This window comes from Cuculus canorus, chromosome 13 (genome assembly GCF_017976375.1).
Source record: "Cuculus canorus isolate bCucCan1 chromosome 13, bCucCan1.pri, whole genome shotgun sequence".
NCBI lineage: Eukaryota > Metazoa > Chordata > Aves > Cuculiformes > Cuculidae > Cuculus > Cuculus canorus.
Genome location: NC_071413.1, coordinates 11,697,258 through 11,713,868, shown reverse-complemented (window position 1 = coordinate 11,713,868; position 16,611 = coordinate 11,697,258). Strand labels below are relative to the sequence as shown.

The window sequence follows — 16,611 nt, the reverse complement described above, 5'->3', positions numbered from 1 at the left end:
CTGGAAGCGTGGCAGAGCCATCAGTGAACTATTCAATGAGAGATCACATATAAGAGTTAAGTAATTCTTAGCTTGATACTGTAAAGAAATATTTTAAAACCTTATCTACCTAATGAATATTGTGGCCAGACTGCATAATTTGGCTGAGGATGTAGGATGTTGGAAGCATTTCTAAAACAGACTCCCGGCTGCGGTAGCTGTAATTTGGGTGGAAGGGTCCAAAGCAAACCCCGAACCCCCTTCTCTGCATCAGCCGTGGGGCTGGGAGACAAGGGCATGCCAGAGCCGCGGCGGTTGTATATTGAAAAGGCTGGTTTGTAGGTGAAGTTCTGAAGTGTGTGTCTTCCTACTTGTCAACAACTAAATTGCAACTTCAATAATTTAAGGAAAAGAATTGAGACTGGGCCTCCACAAAGAAAGGTGCCTTTTGAAGATGGATAATTTTGTTATATTATTGCTTTTTACCTAGTGCGAAGTACACAGGGAATGGGGCTGCTAAAGAGCATATCAACTAAATTAGGGTTAATTAGAAGCTCTCCCAAATAGCTGGTGCTTCATCAGCAACAGAGCAGCATGTAAATAAATCTAATTTCTCTCCAGCTAAACTCTTCACAAGCTTAATTACAACAGCAACAATATCTCCCCCATATCCCCCCCCCCACTTTTTCATTAGTGGGAGCAGGTCATTACGAGCTGTATCTGGTGAGGGTTATCATGAGCAGTCCAGAGGTGCACCTTTCACAGGTGTCCTTTGAGGCCAAGGAAGAAGTGGAGGAACTTTCAGCGTATCTGGAAGAGGCCAATTAAGACAGTTCATAAGAAACTTGAGAAGCACAAAGCACCGATGGAAAGGGAAAAAAACACCGCTATATTCTGGAGAGACTTTCATTAATTACATGAAGTATTTCCACTATTTAGATTATTTGCCATCTTAATTTCTTCTCCTTTATTACTCATTTGCCAGCAAAAATCCATACTTAGGGTTTTATCTGTCCTTTTTTTTTTTTTTACCATGCATCATCCTCACAGTAGCTCTGAGGGCTCTGTTGGTTCTCTGATGCCATGTACCACACTGCTGTCTCCTGCTCCGACACCCGAGACCTGCTGAATGAGAGGAGACAAGACTTTAAACTCATTTTAGCTTTAACTCTTTTAAATGTCTTTTCACACTTCCTTTGCCACATAGGGCTAGAAGAAAGAATGCAGGAAGATGTTAGGAGAAAAAGTGTTAGCACTGCTAAAAGGATCACCACGCTGGAGGACTGGTGCAGTTCACTTCTTATTCCAGGAATAAATAGCTGAAAACCTCTAACCAGAAGTTAGGTACTGTGGGGAAAGTACAAATCTGAGTGATGGTTTCAGCCGGGTGTGGAAGCTCTCTTCTCAGGGCTTGTTCAGAGGGATTAATTTATTTCATTTGGTGATTGATTCACTGTCCTTGGATTTTTATTTTTTATTTTATTTCTAATGCTGTTGAAGCCAATGCATTCCTTATTACGTGATGTCACGTTTCGACTGATCCCAAATTAATAAATGAGCAGCAGCAGAATAGCGTGCAGCACAATTCTAACAGCGTGAGCTGCGCAGAAGTTTATTTCACTTAGCTCCAATTTAAATACTCTGCTTTGCTCGATTTAATTATGTGAAATTACTGAATTAATGGCTTTGTCAAGTGAAATGCGTAGGACTTTGGAGTTTGGTATTAAGAAAAGAAATTTGAGGTACATTAATTTTTGCATGTGGGCTCATTTTAAACATAAACTGAAAGTTAACTGAGCCCACAGCCAAAAATCGCATCATGTTTTAAACCTAGGGTAGAGAGATCGAGCAGAAACAGGCATGAAAATGTCTACATTGCTCTGTTGATTTTGTTTGCTTGTCAGCCTGTATTCTCCTTGGTGTCTCTGCTGGGTAGGAGAGGAGTGTGTTTGAGGAGCAGGCGCTGGACGTGGCCGTGCAGAAGGTAATGCTTTTTGCAGCTTCTGATGCTTCTCTAATAACTCGGCCACCTGTTAAATACCTTTGTCCGTGTTGCGTAAAATGACTTTCTTCTTTCTTTTCTGGTTGAGAATCAGTTGTCTTTTTTCACGTTCATTAACTGAATTCTTGCGCTGAATACCTGCACCAAGACGCCGTGCCCAGCCTGGTGCTGTTCGTGCTGAGATGTACAAACATAATGAGACCTGGGCGTGATGTTTCTGAAAGGTTGTAAGCTCTGTTCTTCTGAAGCCGTTTAGATGTGTGGGTCCTTAATTTCCAGTTTCATGGGTTTTTGCTACAGTCCACTGACATTCACTGTATATTCGGCTCCTGAATCGCTTGGACTGCCTACAGTTGTCCCTGTCAGCTCCGGCTGGAGCAGTGTAAGGTACTGTTTTCCCAATTTCTGTTTGCTCTGCAGGCAGTGCCCTGCTTGGAGGGCTCCCGTGCAGCGGAGACGGAAGCCTCAGCCCGCAGTAACTGGTAGCAGAGAGACACGTGCATGCACTTGGGAAAACGTGGCTTTTTCCTTAGGCACATTTGAAGAACCTGTTTTTCCAAAGCAAGACAGGTTTGTAGAGAGAAAGCCAGTGAGCTTTTTCCCTCCAAGACGATGTTTGGTATTTGATCAGACTGTAAAACCCACAATGAGGTTGTGGTCCAGGTCCAACCTTCTGTACCCTGGATATAAACAGCAGTTTTACCCAAGAAACTAACTGCATGAACTCAACCCCGCAGAAATCTCTCAGGTCCATAATCACAGTTTTGAAGACTTCCAGGCACAGTTATCGCAGAAGAGGGTCCCCTTCATGCTCCTTCAGCCACACATTTGTCATTCCTGCTGGAAAACAATCCAAGCAGGTTCTGAGCAAACCCAAGACCCGTGAGAAGGTCAGTGAAATAATTATGGCTTTGTCTAATTTGCCTAAGTGTATTCTTCTTCCTGTCCTAAGACATTTTCCCCTCTGTTGTTCTATCTTTTCCTGCTATTTGGATTCCACCCCTTGGTTCCGGACTGTTTGCTATGGCTCTTCCCCCCTTCAGACCTACTGTTTTTGGATTTTTAGAGGCAAAAAATATGAATGCAAACGCTGTAAGACCCGGTAGGATTGAGTCATGAAGCTTTCCTTTCAGCATGGTTTTTAAACAAATCTATATCCTAAGCATAAGAAAAATGCATTTTGAACAGAAATATATTCAGAGGCATATGAGGGTATTTTGTATTGAGGTCTTGCTCTGCTTTCCTGTTACATCTCGGTCCATGTGTGTACATGACAGGTTGTTACACACCGAGGACGTGAATCTCTTGGTGGCCAGAACTGACCTACAGAAAGGACAGTTCAAACTCCTGCACCTTATAGAGGAACCATAAAGGAATCTTCATTTTTAATTAGGCAGAGAGGATTCAAACACTGAAATAGGTAGTCACATTTGTCACTTATGGTAAATTACATCATCAGTAATTTTTCTTTCTTTAAAAATCAACAGTTTTTTTTAAATAACGAGTTCCAGCAGCTGCCATTCTGAGCAGAACCAGTCAATACCTTATTTTTGCGTTTGATATGCAGCTGCAATAACAAGCCACATGTGAATTTTATTAAGTCTTCCAAATTTTCTGTCTGTTTAGGGAGCTATAGATTTAAGTTTTGCGCATATCTGGCTTTACCTTAAAGTAAAAAAAAAAAAAAAACCAAAAAAAACCAAAAACCATTCATTCTATTTCTGTAAAAAACAAAAAAGTTTTTGTCATGCCTATGCATTAAAGTATGATTAAGATATTCTATGTTAGATGTGAGTGGGATTCCGTGGAACTGCTGGCAACAGGACACTTGTCTTCAACAGAGACTCGAAAGTTGAGCATTATTAAAATATTAATATAGCTAAAGAAAAGTAAAGTGCCATTTTTTGTGCTGAAAATTTACGTGGGTTTCATTAGATTGCATTGGTCCGTATTTTTTAACAGTTGTGTCTCAAAGAGTGAGAGTATGTTTTTATGAAGAGTGCACTGCACTTTGAAGTTAATACTTGCTGCATACTAATTTCCTTGTGCATATAAATGAATTCTAGATCCGTTTTGATTTGTATCTCATTATTGGTACTGAAGGTGGCAGTTACCTCCATTCAGATGCACCTTGAGAATCTGAAAGTGGACAATAACATCTTGTTTCCCGAGACAGATAATCCATTGCACAGCTATTACGTATCTTGAGTAAGTGGATGAGTGTTTTCTTTGGATGGTGGTGGAGGAGTTTGAATAGCTGTGTGCAAACACACTATTTGGTTTGAATGCCACAGAGATCTACAAAGCAAATCACTGTTTGATATCAGAAGAAGTGTCAAGTGTTGATATTGTGAAAAGGTGGCGGTAGCTGCTGTCTGCACTTGGATGTGGATTATCCCCGGTAGCAAACGGAGCAGGAATGAGCCATGGTAGAAAACGAGAGGACCCTTCTAGAACTGTGATGTTCTGCTCTGATACAGGCTGTGCTTTGCAGGTCAGACGCACAGAGGAGAGGTGCCTTCTTCCTTTCCTCCACCATCTGCTAACGAACCACCAGGCCCTGCTGCTGCCACAGCCCACCGCAGCCCACTGAACCCTTCCCCCTGGGTTTTGAGCCTTTATTTTCCAAGGAGGAGAGCCCAGCGTAAAGGCGAGGTGCTGCTGTCCTTGCAGCTCTGCCAGGGGTGTTGGGTGCCTACTCCCCAGCCCCACTGGAGAGGATCCCCTTGGGGGGCGAGATCGGTAACTGGGCAGCATCCTCGAGTCGGGTGGTGTTTGGATAACCCAACGCTCGGCATGCTCTGGACTTCTCTGCTCTCTACCTTTTGTTGCTTTCTCTAAAATTCACTTACAGCGCTTTTTGTGGTGGGGAAGTGTTTACATCCCATATTTTATACCATTAAACAAGTTGCCAGACGCTGAAGAGCTGATAAACACTGTGTGCTGTTAGCACTGTAACGTACAATCCCACTGCTGCTTGCATGCAAATAAATAATAATAACTTAGCTCTTTGTCTGCTTTTCAGAGCATAAATGCATCTGTCATGTAACATAGTAACATCTAAATCATTTCAGTAAAAACACTAGAAAGGCTGAAACATTACCTGCAGGTATGATGAAGAGGAATTTTTACTGTTTGGTGGTATTTTTATGATACCTGATTTTTAAAAGAAGCCCCTTTTTGAAGTGATGTGATGCTTAATGACTGTTGCTGGGTTTCATCTTTTCTTAAAGTTTTAATTTCACTGGGCATTTTGCCTTCCTAAGGACTGGGAGATTAGCCCACAGGCTAAAAGTTACTATAAAATATTCATTAAATCTTTTCTTGTATCTGTTACAGACACAGAGCTCTCTTTAATGTGCCTGGTCAGTTTTGAAGCCGCTATTTTTGTTACTACTCATAAATCATTAGCAAGTATTTTTAGTGTCATCAGTGAAAGGTTAATGGAAGCTCATAATTTCCAGATATACCTGTTTTATTAGCTGCTCAGAAATTTCTTTAGAAAGGGATGTAAATTGTTCCACACTAAAACCCGAAGACTGTGTCCAATTTGTGATAAATTGAAATTGTCTTTCTAATAGACTCTTTGGAAGGTGTGGGGTTGCCTTCAAGGTAATGATTTAAACATAAACTGACCCTTGATGAGGGAGCTGGAGTTTCAGTTTAATGTGTTTCTCCGGTTTTCCTTTGCCTTCTGTGCCTTCAAATTCCACACAAATTATTCCTTCATAACAAGTGCCTTTTCAGAAGATGTATGCTGCTGACAGTTAATATAAAATTATTGCCCCTGAATGCATTTTTGTAATTACTTCCCAGAGAACTGTCTTTGTTTTAGAAGACATTTCACACTTTAGTAACATAAGTGTTTGGGGAGAACATGAGTAATAATTACAAGCAGTCTTTCAGTGAAAATAAACCTAAAAATTATAAAAAAAGCTAATGTTAAAGTTGGTGTGAGACAGTGAGGGATTTATTTAGCACGTTACGCCTGTCTGTGTATTTTCCAAGTTTAATAACTCTTCAGTAACTAAACTTAAAAGAAGCAATAAAGAACAGAGAAACTGCTTTCTAATTTTTAAGCAATAATGAAACTAAAAACTGATTAGAAGTGGCATGCTACTAGAGACAGAATAAAGAAACTTAATCTGAGTGGTCCTATAGGAGATTTCCGCTATAATGGAAAATGAAATGGCTCACAGTTTGATCAATAAAAAAATTAGCAGCATTTAATAAAAGGTTTCTCTAGCATGTTGACTAAAGGATACTATGGAATTCTTGAAATTCAAGAAAAACGGGGCTGTAGGTGAGTTGGTGTACATGAGCATGATATAAAATTCGATGACTGAGCAAAGCCAGTGGATTTCAGGTCAGATGCTGGATGTAGATAGTTACATTGGTTTAGAGAACGTGGAGCCGTGACTGTCTATGTAATAATTATGTTCTGGTAGTTACTATGCACATACCAGCAGCGAGCTTGGATTTGCATGGAGACAGAAAAACACAGGACAACATCCTGGTTTCATTGGAGAAAACGGGAAATTACACCATATATAGATATAGACACCATATATAGATATAGACAAGGTCCAACACAAGAAAAATAAGATTAACCCTATAGCTCTGGAACCAAGAGCGGAAGGGGAGAGGCAAAGAGATGAGTGTAGGATATGTTCTTGATTGCTTCACTCAGTATGAGTGGTTGCCTGTTCAAATCTAGACGTTTTCCTACCCTTGGTCAGAGAGTGTACGTGTACAAGAGTGAACAGTGAGTTAAAATCAAGTTTTTTTGTGAAACTGGAGAAATCCATGATGAAAACTCTTCAATTATTGACTGAAGCTGATGGTGAAGAGATCCCGAAGATCATGTCAGTGCTTAGAGGAACCCGTTATATGTTGGCAGAAGATGTGAAAGCAAAAATGTCAAAGATCCTCAACAGCCTTTTAGAAACTGATCTGCAGAACTGCTTTGAATGTTGGCAGCACCGTATGCAGCTGTGCGTCGGCTCAGGAGGGAACTATTTTGCAGCTGATTGTAGTTGATTTTCTTAATTTGTTAAATAAAAACAGTTACAGACAGTGTTGGACCTCATTCATATGAATGGTATAGCTCTGTACCATACAGAGATGACCACGTATACATATAGGTGGGCTCAGATGAAAACAAGGCAGCAAGCTGCGTGCATCGTCTGTTCTGCATGTGATGTCTCTGACTGTGCTACAGCAAAGGAAGGTGCGTTGAGGTGCCAGTCCTCTGCCGCAGGTTCCTGCTAGCTCTTTCCGTGCCTTTAGATTCAAGGTAGCCACTTATGGTTTTCTTAAGCATTGTAGCTGCTAATTTGTGGAAATCGTATCCCATCAGTGAAGTAAGTTTGAACCTTTACCCTGTGAGATGTTGGTGCGAGTAAGTTAATAGAAGGATGCTGCGGGGTGGATGTTGGAGGGGTTCAGGGCTGTTATTAACAGTTCTGTAAGCAGTGCAGTGCTGGCAGAGGCAGGCAGCAGCAGCAGTTAGCTAGTTATTACTGGGTGTTTAGCTTGGAACCCCATTCTCTTAAAGCACGTGTACAAGCTCATGTCGAAGGAGGTGCAGTACCCTACCAAAATAGTTTTTCTTTGCTATGCTAAAGAATAATGCTGAGAACTTAGAAATTAAAATGCTTTAATACATGCTGGCTTGTAATAAGGCTCTGTTGTGAAATGTTATAATCTCTGATTCCTAACGTCTCTGACTTCTGTATATCTTATTGTTAACACATTTCGCAGAAAACTCTATTATTAGTATAATCTGTGGCTTTATCCTGTGAGTTTTTATCCAGAGAGATACGCAGCACTGTGCACTCTCCGTCTTCCCTTGCCTTTCCAAAAGAAGCTCTCGTAGCCACCATTGCCGCTTGTCGGTGAAATCTGCTGTCAGAGTCAGACAAATGACAGCTTGGAGAGGCTGCAGCGGCCATAGCCCTAGGAGGGCATGAGGAGGTAACAATATACAATTTTCATGGTTCAAGGGTAGCCTTATCCTACTGTTCTTCATTACAGTACTGCAGTGAGATCAATTTTATTAAGTTGTAAGTCTTAGGAGGCCAACACCATTAACTACATGCTGGATCAAATAATTTTTTTTGTATTATGATTGTTTTTTCCTCTCATTGAGGGAAGGCAAAATCTGATGCACGGATCTCTTCAGCCTTTAAGGAGCTGCTATGCAACGATGGAGCGTCAACAGGATTGTGGGGCAGCCTGCTCTTCATTCGCTCTGCACTGCCACGTAGTCATCCTGTACCATTTGACATCGCGTGAATATACTGTGGTGTTTCATGCATTATCCGTTCTGTCTCTTTGTTTATCAGCTAGGCACCTTTTTTTAACCCCGTGTGTTTTGATACTCTGTGAAAGACCTATGTGACAGAGCACCAAACCTGCTTGCTCTTGATGCACATAGCAAGGATTCGCTGTGCGGACTGAGCTGCCTTTAATACCTGCGCCTGGTCCTAGGTTGCAATCTACTCTTTCTGACCTGGTTTGCTTGGCTAGAGCAGGTTTTTGGCTGCTTTGCGTGGGTCTTCTTGCAGTGGTTACAGTGGCTCAAGTTAGAGCCCATGACCATTGCGAGGTAGCACACACATAAACCTGCGTTCAAGATGCAAGTGTTTAAAAAAAGACATTTTTTTAAATGTTGAAGAATCTCAGGGTGGGGGTAAATGGCAAAGCCAGTACTATGGGAAGATTGTTTGAGTTTTAATTATTGAAACACTAGTGTTCCCCCCCGCCCCCGTTCATTCTTCTTTGACCACAAATGACAGAGAGCTTTGGACTCTCTTGCTGTACGACAGTGCTAGAGACGACGCTAAGATGTAACAAACCACATAGAGGTACAGACCTCCCCCACAATTTGGCATTTGACACCCTTTTCTAAGGAACGTTTAGATTAGGCTTTTCCTTGAAGTAATTTCTTTCTTTTGTTCTCACTTCCTAATTATAGAAGAAATTTCCTTTCCTTTTGTTCTGCCTGGGAGCTGAGCGGTGGCCCTGCGGCTGCGGGCAGGAAGGCTGCACCCCTGGGCGGGTGCGAGCCCTGGGCAGGCACCTCAGGGCTCTGCGGAGTCCCAGGAGATGCATCGATTGTAGATGCGTTGATTGTATCACTTGTCCTGTATTTCTGGAGTATTTCTAGCAATTATAATAGCAACTTTAATTGTTTTTACTATGGACTAAGGCAGAGGATTGGGGAGATGCCTCTTTACCCCTCTTTGTTTTACCTTTTGACTTCCAGCTCTCAGACCTTGGCAGCGTGTGTATGTGCGTGTACGTGCCTCGGTGAGGGTTTGTACAGCATAACTTTGGGCACTCTGGGCTGCGGCTGTAGCTCTGTGTGACGAAGTTACTGCGATAGGAACTGCTGTCTGGCACTGTCAGGCTACTGTAAAGAAACAGCTCTTACCGGAAGCCCCATAACCGGAGGTATTTAAAGCGAGACATGACCCTGCACTAAATAGTAAGTTCCACAGAGCAATCTTAGATTTAAAATAAACCCCAGCTTCGAAAAGTCTTCAGGCTTAAAAAAAAAAAAATTAAAGAAGAGCCCCCGAAAATTTACTGGCACAAAGACAGAAAGATTTGCTTGCCCTGTATTGTGCTGATAAGATAAAAAGTTTAAACTGTCTGTGTTTGATTCCACAGCTGAAAAAATAAGCTGAGAGGTTTGCTTCTTTTTAAATTCGTCTGGCCTGTGTGTTGCACTGTGTTATCCGTGTCTCGGAGGAAATTGTAGGTAGGCATCAGCATCGCTTCCAACGTGGCTCTGACCTTCTTGTGTTTTCAGTGCTGCATCACTAGCTGAGGTCCCCAAAGCAGCCTGCTGCTGCCGTTGCAGCCGGGCTGGCACCGCGGGCCAGGGCTTGCTCCAAGCACAACGCCAGCCTGGCAGCAGTGCAGTAAATCCTGGTCTGAGTGAAGCAAGTGGAAATTTGCTCTTAACTTCAGTGAGGCCTGAGTTGAACATGGTACATGTAATCTGTTTTCAAATATTTGGCTTTAGGAGTGCGTTGTTCCTATAACAGAGCTGTTTTGAACACAGCTCAGACAGCATTTCTACTGACTGGAACTTTCAAGCTGAACCTTTGGGAATTCGCTTTTCCAGCTTTGCCAAGTTTGCCACATTCCTTGGACCACCAGGTCAGGCAGAAACACTCCCAGTTCTTCATATGTCCTCTTTGAAATATTAACTTTCTAGAGCGTAAACTGGCTTTTTCTGAAAAAAATAAGAGACGTTAACAACGTTAACTTTAGTGGCAATTAGAATAACATATTCTTGACTGCTGTCCAGATTGTTTAGGTCATAGGGTAAGATATTCTCCTTGTGTAAAGCCCTGCATACCTTCCACTGTTTATAGGGGGTGGAAGAAAGGGGAGAGGAAAAAGAAAACCAGAATGCCCCCCAACCCTGTTTCCTTACATTTTGGGCAGAGCAAGGTGTACTTTCAAGGCCGATCTCTCAAATTGTATCCTCTCTTACTCATGCAAGAGAATTGTTAAAGCCATCATTAGTGATGGCAGGTTCATTTGAAAATCACTAATAACATTTTTGTGAAATGTAGAGGCTTTTTTCCCCTTCCCTTTAGAATTAATTAGTGATCATTTATCCTAAGATGCAGTGCCAGCAGCTCCCGTCTGCTGATGTTTGGCCATACCCTTGTGCTGTGCACAAATGTCCTGGTGCCGGCTGGGAGCTGAGCGCCGGTGGTGCTGTGCTGCCTTTGCAGAGGTCTTCCCTGTATTAATTCCTTGCAGGTCAGTTATTTTGTTATTTTTTTTTTTTAATTATTTTTTAGCAATCTAGGTAGAAACTACTTGCTATGAAATTAAGTTCACTGATCTCCAAGTCCATCTTGAAAACTAGCTCTGTTAGTTAATACACATACCTGTGCTTGATTCTCCAAGGTGCCATTGGCTCTGATCACCAAGAAGCCCCTTTGTGTTGTAGTGCCTGGACGTGTTCTCTTGGAGCCAGACCCAACTCCAAAATCGCACGTGCTCCTGCTGCCGGTACCAGCAGTGCCTTAGCCTCCCATGGTGACCCGGAGCCCATTGGCAATGTGCTCATGCCTGCGTGCGCCCATCCTGTCCAGCTGCTATGGGTTGGGACCCTCCTGCAGTGCTTGCCAGCAGGCAAATTGCAGGATAAATTGGTGGACTACTACAGCAGAACTCCTCAGAAGTTAATTCCTGAGGAATGCTCGTGGCCTGCAGTCCTCGTCAGGGAAACTGAGCTCACCACGGGAGCAGCTGGGCTGCTTTTGAAGCTTTTCCTTGCTGTATGAACCACCCATTCCCACCACTGCCCTGGTGCTTGCTGGCTCTTTTGCTCCCTGGGTAAGGAACAAACATTGCTCCGGGACTGCCTGCACCCCACGTGCCCTGATGGCAGCTTGTCGTCAAAATAGGGGAGACGAAGGTCAAGAAACACCCCAGATTTTTCTCAGTCGTGTTTCATTTCTCCAAGTCAAGCACCAAGCATGCGGCTCGGCAGAGGAATCTGAAGATCATGTTATTCAAAGGACAGTGAGGCGTGGCAGACATATAAAATTCCTTCAGCTTGCTGGAAACAGAAAAAAATAGTTCTCATTTTAAAGCAGTGTTGCATTTGCTAAATAATTTGTGCAAGATTCACTGTTGAGTTATTTGCCATACAACTCTGTCAAGCAACGACACTTTTGAAAAGTTGCCTAGAGGATCAGATTTCCCATTCAACAGGGAATTGAAAAATGTTTCTGGAATTTTGCTTTGCAGTCGGGAATCTGTTTTCTTATCTCACATTGTACAATTTATTTTTCCTAAAGCAGTGTGCTAAATTATTTGTTATTGTTGGACTCAGTCAAACAGCTTTATCCCTGGTGTAGTCACGAAGTGTTGGAGTAAAACCAAGGATGAATTTGTCACAGTGTACTTACCAGATCAGCTGGCGTTTAGGTTAACTGTCAAAAGACAACATTTCTGCTAAAAATGTTAGTGAAGGTCTCTTGAACTTCCCTGAAGTTGCCTAAAAACTTTCTTCTTCAGGTTGTGGCAAAGTCAGTTCAGAAGTGCTTCTACGAGGTCTTTGTTGGCAGGCGGTGCGGAAGCAGGTGGCGGTTCTTTAAGTTAGATTTATATACTTGGACTATTTTTATAGGTTTCTGTCTTACAAAGCTAGAGACCTGAGATTCTGATTTATTAACTATCAAGTCTGCAGGAGATACTGGCTTTAAAAAGATTGAATGAGCTAAAATGTTTGTGATTGCGGTCTGGGATGAGAGGCTATGAGAAGGTGAGCCAAGTAAATACGACACAATGGAAGTGGCAATTTGAATATATACATCAAATTATATGTGAAGTAAAGCAAAGTGTAACTTATTTGGTGAAGTTGCAGTATAAGGAAAACCAGAATCCCGTATTTTTTATTGCAATACATTTTTATTTAAGGAAGAGTCTATAGAGTATGAGGTTTAGTAGACAACATTCTATTGAATAAACAGTACAGATGATGACTTACAATATGGAGAGCTTAGCGAGTGATACTTTTTATAACCAAATCCTTAAGTTCATTAGGGCTTTGTAAGTGGCATATCTGATTTGTTAGGATGGGCATTATATCTAGCCTTTAATGGAAATTTGTTTATGTATAATTTAGCAGTAAAAGAACCTGAAAATGTGCAGATTAGTTAATTGGTAAGAGGGATGCTGTGATACACCACAAGCAGGCATTGACTTATATTAATATTTTCATTGCAGTTTGAAGGATACGTCATATTACGAGTGCTCCATGGAAAACTGCAGAGCATTTTACGTGGGTTGATTTATGTTATCATACGCGGGGCAGAAGATGGTTTAAAATGTGCTCTGGCTGTATAGTAGTAGCAGAGCCCTGCTAATACGTGTCTGAATTGCAGTGCTTGTGGTAACTAGTTTTCATCTTTAATAAATTTTATTTTTCAGCTTTGTTTTGTGTTCTCAGCGTTGGTTGTCCTTAATCTTTTTGGTGCTGATCTAATTTTAGAAACAATTCATCTCTGTGTTTGCTGGCATTTCCTTAATATAGATTAAAGCCCAGTTTGCATCCTAAGCCAACAAGGTGGCATATCCCTCCTCCTGGGCTCGAGCAGCTCTCAGGCTTTAGGGTTCAGCTGGTGTGCAGCGTGGGAGGATCTCTTCTTCTGGAAGAGCCTGTGGTTCCGTGTCACTTTATGGGTTAGCTTCTCAAATTTTCCCATGTTACCAACAGGGCATATTCGGAATTTGTGAGTGCTGGTGGAGGCAGGTGAAATGGGGCAGGTGCAGAACCTGTGGCTGCATCACCCTTGTTGGTGGAGCGTGTGTGCAGAAGAGGTGCCAACATCTCTGTTTCAGCTGATCACCAAAGCCCGGTCAGGGTGACCAGCATATCTAATAGCTGCTTTCCCTGCTGGGAGGTCAACAGGGACTTAGAAGGACTTTTTCACCTTTACTGCTTCTCTGGAGAGCCCAAGCGAGGGCTGGCCGCAGTGCTGCATGGAGCATGACTGGCTTTAAGTGTATCTGGTGGACACCATGGCCAAGAGGATGTCCTGGAGTCAGGAGGACATGGCTGCAAGCCCATCCCTTATGACAGTCTGCTGAGTGTATGCTGGGGGCTCAGTCACAGATGAAGATAACAAAATATCTGAGAGACCTGAAGGTCAGATGGAGTGCTGTCAGCTCCCAGCTAGGTCGGCACGGCACAAGGCTCACCTGCCCGGCAAAGTGCCTCTTGTTAGTTCAGCAGGACCTCGCACGTCTTAGGGTGCACGTGTGCTTTGAGGGTCTTCAGCTAGAGCATTTTTTTCTTGTTGTTACTAATATTGGGGCTTGGAGGTGGAAGGGAGAGGAGAGCATTGAAAATTAAAATTCAGCGCATGCCTTTTCTTTGCAGGCTGTAAATAATCTTGCCAATTTTTAAAGCTTTGAGAATCTGGTTAAGTGATAAAACACTAACAACTTTATATGACAGAGAGTTAGAGGCTCCCGTTGTACACCCACCAGAGAAGATTAGGAGAGAGCGTTTGCAGGATTCGCACTAAGCAGCAGAGAATACAGTTGAGAATTGTTGCACTGCATGATATAAAACCCATATTAATATAATGAAAGGTGTCGGGGATAATGTGAGAGCAGCTGTAATTAAATGTATCTTCATAAGTGCAACATCCTTCTTAAAGCTCTTATTTTTCAGACCTCGCAAACTTACAGGATGTTCTTGCTGTTGGCAGGTGGCCTGGGAGGAGAACTGGAGAGTGAAGCGAAGGACAGCCGGGCCCTGGAAGAGAGGAACAGTGTGACAAGCCAGGAAGAGCGAAATGAGGAAGATGAAGACATGGAGGATGAGTCAATTTACACCTGCGATAACTGTCAGCAGGACTTCGATTCACTGGCAGACCTGACTGAACACAGGGCACACAACTGTCCTGGAGGTAATGTTAAACTAGCTTTGCAGTTCTGACAGGTGGTTAGCTGGGTAATTGGACATAGCAACAGCTTGAGGCCTCAAGTGAGATTAAAGAATTAATAATGTAATTTTACAGTTAATGTAATTTTATTGTGGTGCCTTGGGTAGCCTTTGTTCACTCCTTTAATAAAATTAAAATAAAAGCAACAGCTTTCCAATTGGAATCTGTCAGTAATTACATTAGGAAAAAATGTTGTGTGTTGTTTTTAATGCTAAAAGCTTCAGGCACAATATTTTTCCCTCTCTCTCTCCAAATTTAGGAAGATTATAAAAGTTATGAAGTGTGCAAACCTCTCAGGTAGAAAGGCCTCTGAACCCCATAAAAAAACATGACAATTTCATAGATTCTGAGATTAAAATTCATAATGCGAGTTTCATAATCCCACCCTAAAAATACACTGTTCTCCCTGGATTACTATGGCATTGCCTTTTGAATTTCATGGAAGTGAAGACAGCATTAGCCTACGCTGATCTCGATTTCACTTTCTGTAAAGTAAGAACAAGCTCAGAGCATTGGTGTGAACAATTGCAACATATCTTGCTCTTACACAGCTGCCTTTGCGTGGCCGGTGGTAGCGGCAGATATTCGACAGAGCATACTAAGCCAATTTAGGGGGGTAGTAAAAAGCTTTGCAGATTTTACCAAAGATTAAATAAAATCTTAGGTGGAGGAGCGCAGAATATATTCATGCGTATTTAAATCAGAGTTTTTCATCCTTCACCTTCCTGGAATTGGTTACTCTGCCATCACTTTTTCCTCCGCACTCATCTGAAATATTTTTAGGCAGTTGCCTTTATAGCAGAGGGATCGGTCAGGGCTGGCAGAGGGCAGGAGGGTTAGTTTCTCCTCTGATGCAGCAGTAGCGCATCCTCTTTTTCCCAAGTGCACATTCCTCCCTGGCCATTTAATTTGTGTTGTAATTAGTCCATGTTTTCATCTCTTTTGATTTTGGGCATTACTAAAATGATGCTCAACCAAGAAAAAGTACAGGAAATGGAGTACAGCACAGGGGGGAATGTCAGGTGGGGGCTTCAGCTCGGTCTGACTCCCACCCCAAGCATCCTCCCTTGTCTTGCTGTGGTCTGTGTAGGAGAGGACCCTCAGCTCTTGTTCCCATCTGCTTGCTGGGAGGAAGGACAGAGGGGCTTTAAGGCTTTTCCCCAGCCTTCAGTGGATAGGGATTGCAGTCCTGTGCCTGCCCCTGGGGCTCCTTGTGCTGAGCTCTCATTGAAACCCTTCATAGGTTGCAAACTTGAAAACGTATGAAATTGAGAAGCCAAATAATTTCTTGACAACCATGGCATTGGTGTGAGACTTCTGCAAATGACACTTGTACTGTACTGCAGTGTAGTAAACAAGAAAATATCATTGGATAGAAAAATTCTTGTCTTCCAAACTGGAAGGCAAGGTGCACAGCCCGTGGTCCTTTACAAAGCAGCAGTCACATGGACAAGTTGTTCCCGACACCATCTCGCATGGAGAGCAGAGCAGGCAGGATCCTAGCAGGCAGGCGGGCGGCTGTGCAGCCACAGGGCACCTCTCCCGTGGCTGCGTGTGGGCGGCTGCTGCTCCATCACTGCCTCACTGCCCTGTCCCCTAAGTTGTGCTGGTACAGCCCCTCGTGGTGTTGCGGGCGAGACCCACAAAAAGAAAGGCTATTTTTAGCCTAAGTGTCTGCTTGGGTCCGGTTCACTGTGTGGTCCCCTAAACGACTGTAATGGCACAATCTGGGGAACAGAGCAGGATGGAGGGGAGCAGGGACTGCTGGTGGAGTCTCCAGAGGAGGAACGTGATGTATGACTGGTGACCAACAGCATTACAAAAAAGGTCAATTTTTTCCTGAGGAAAAACATTAAAACATAGCAACCTAGAGATTCTATTCATATCAATACAGTCAGTGTTTTCACACCTCAGTTTTCAGTTATCCTCAACATAATACTCTGTTAGTGAGACTAAGAAAAATAGATTATATTTTGGGGGACTTAGCAAAATAATTTCTTAGTATTCCCATGGCTAAGTTTTGATTGCAGGTAATATAATTTCATCATCTTTTACTGCCTTCACATGTGCTGATGATTTACAAAGACATATTGTCATAAAAAGGCACCACAACTATCTGCATATACATGAAATAGG

The 16,611-nt window shown here is 42.6% G+C and overlaps 1 protein-coding gene across 4 annotated transcripts in view; it reads left to right on the top strand.

The window, feature by feature from the left end:
* The window catches only part of ZNF423 (zinc finger protein 423), a 230,498-nt gene that overhangs the window by 53,074 nt on the left and 160,813 nt on the right, over positions 1 to 16,611 (top strand). For 3 of the 4 annotated variants that reach the window (XR_008452089.1, XM_054079014.1, XM_009571208.2), the window contains one exon: positions 14,239 to 14,439. Coding sequence is in view for 3 of the 4 variants with exons in the window: in XM_054079014.1 (XP_053934989.1) it covers positions 14,239 to 14,439 (201 nt within the window). In the remaining variant the exon portion in view is untranslated. Of the gene's footprint in view, positions 1 to 13,971; positions 14,068 to 14,238; positions 14,440 to 16,611 lie in introns of those variants that run through there. The other variant, XM_054079016.1, reaches the window with a different exon arrangement.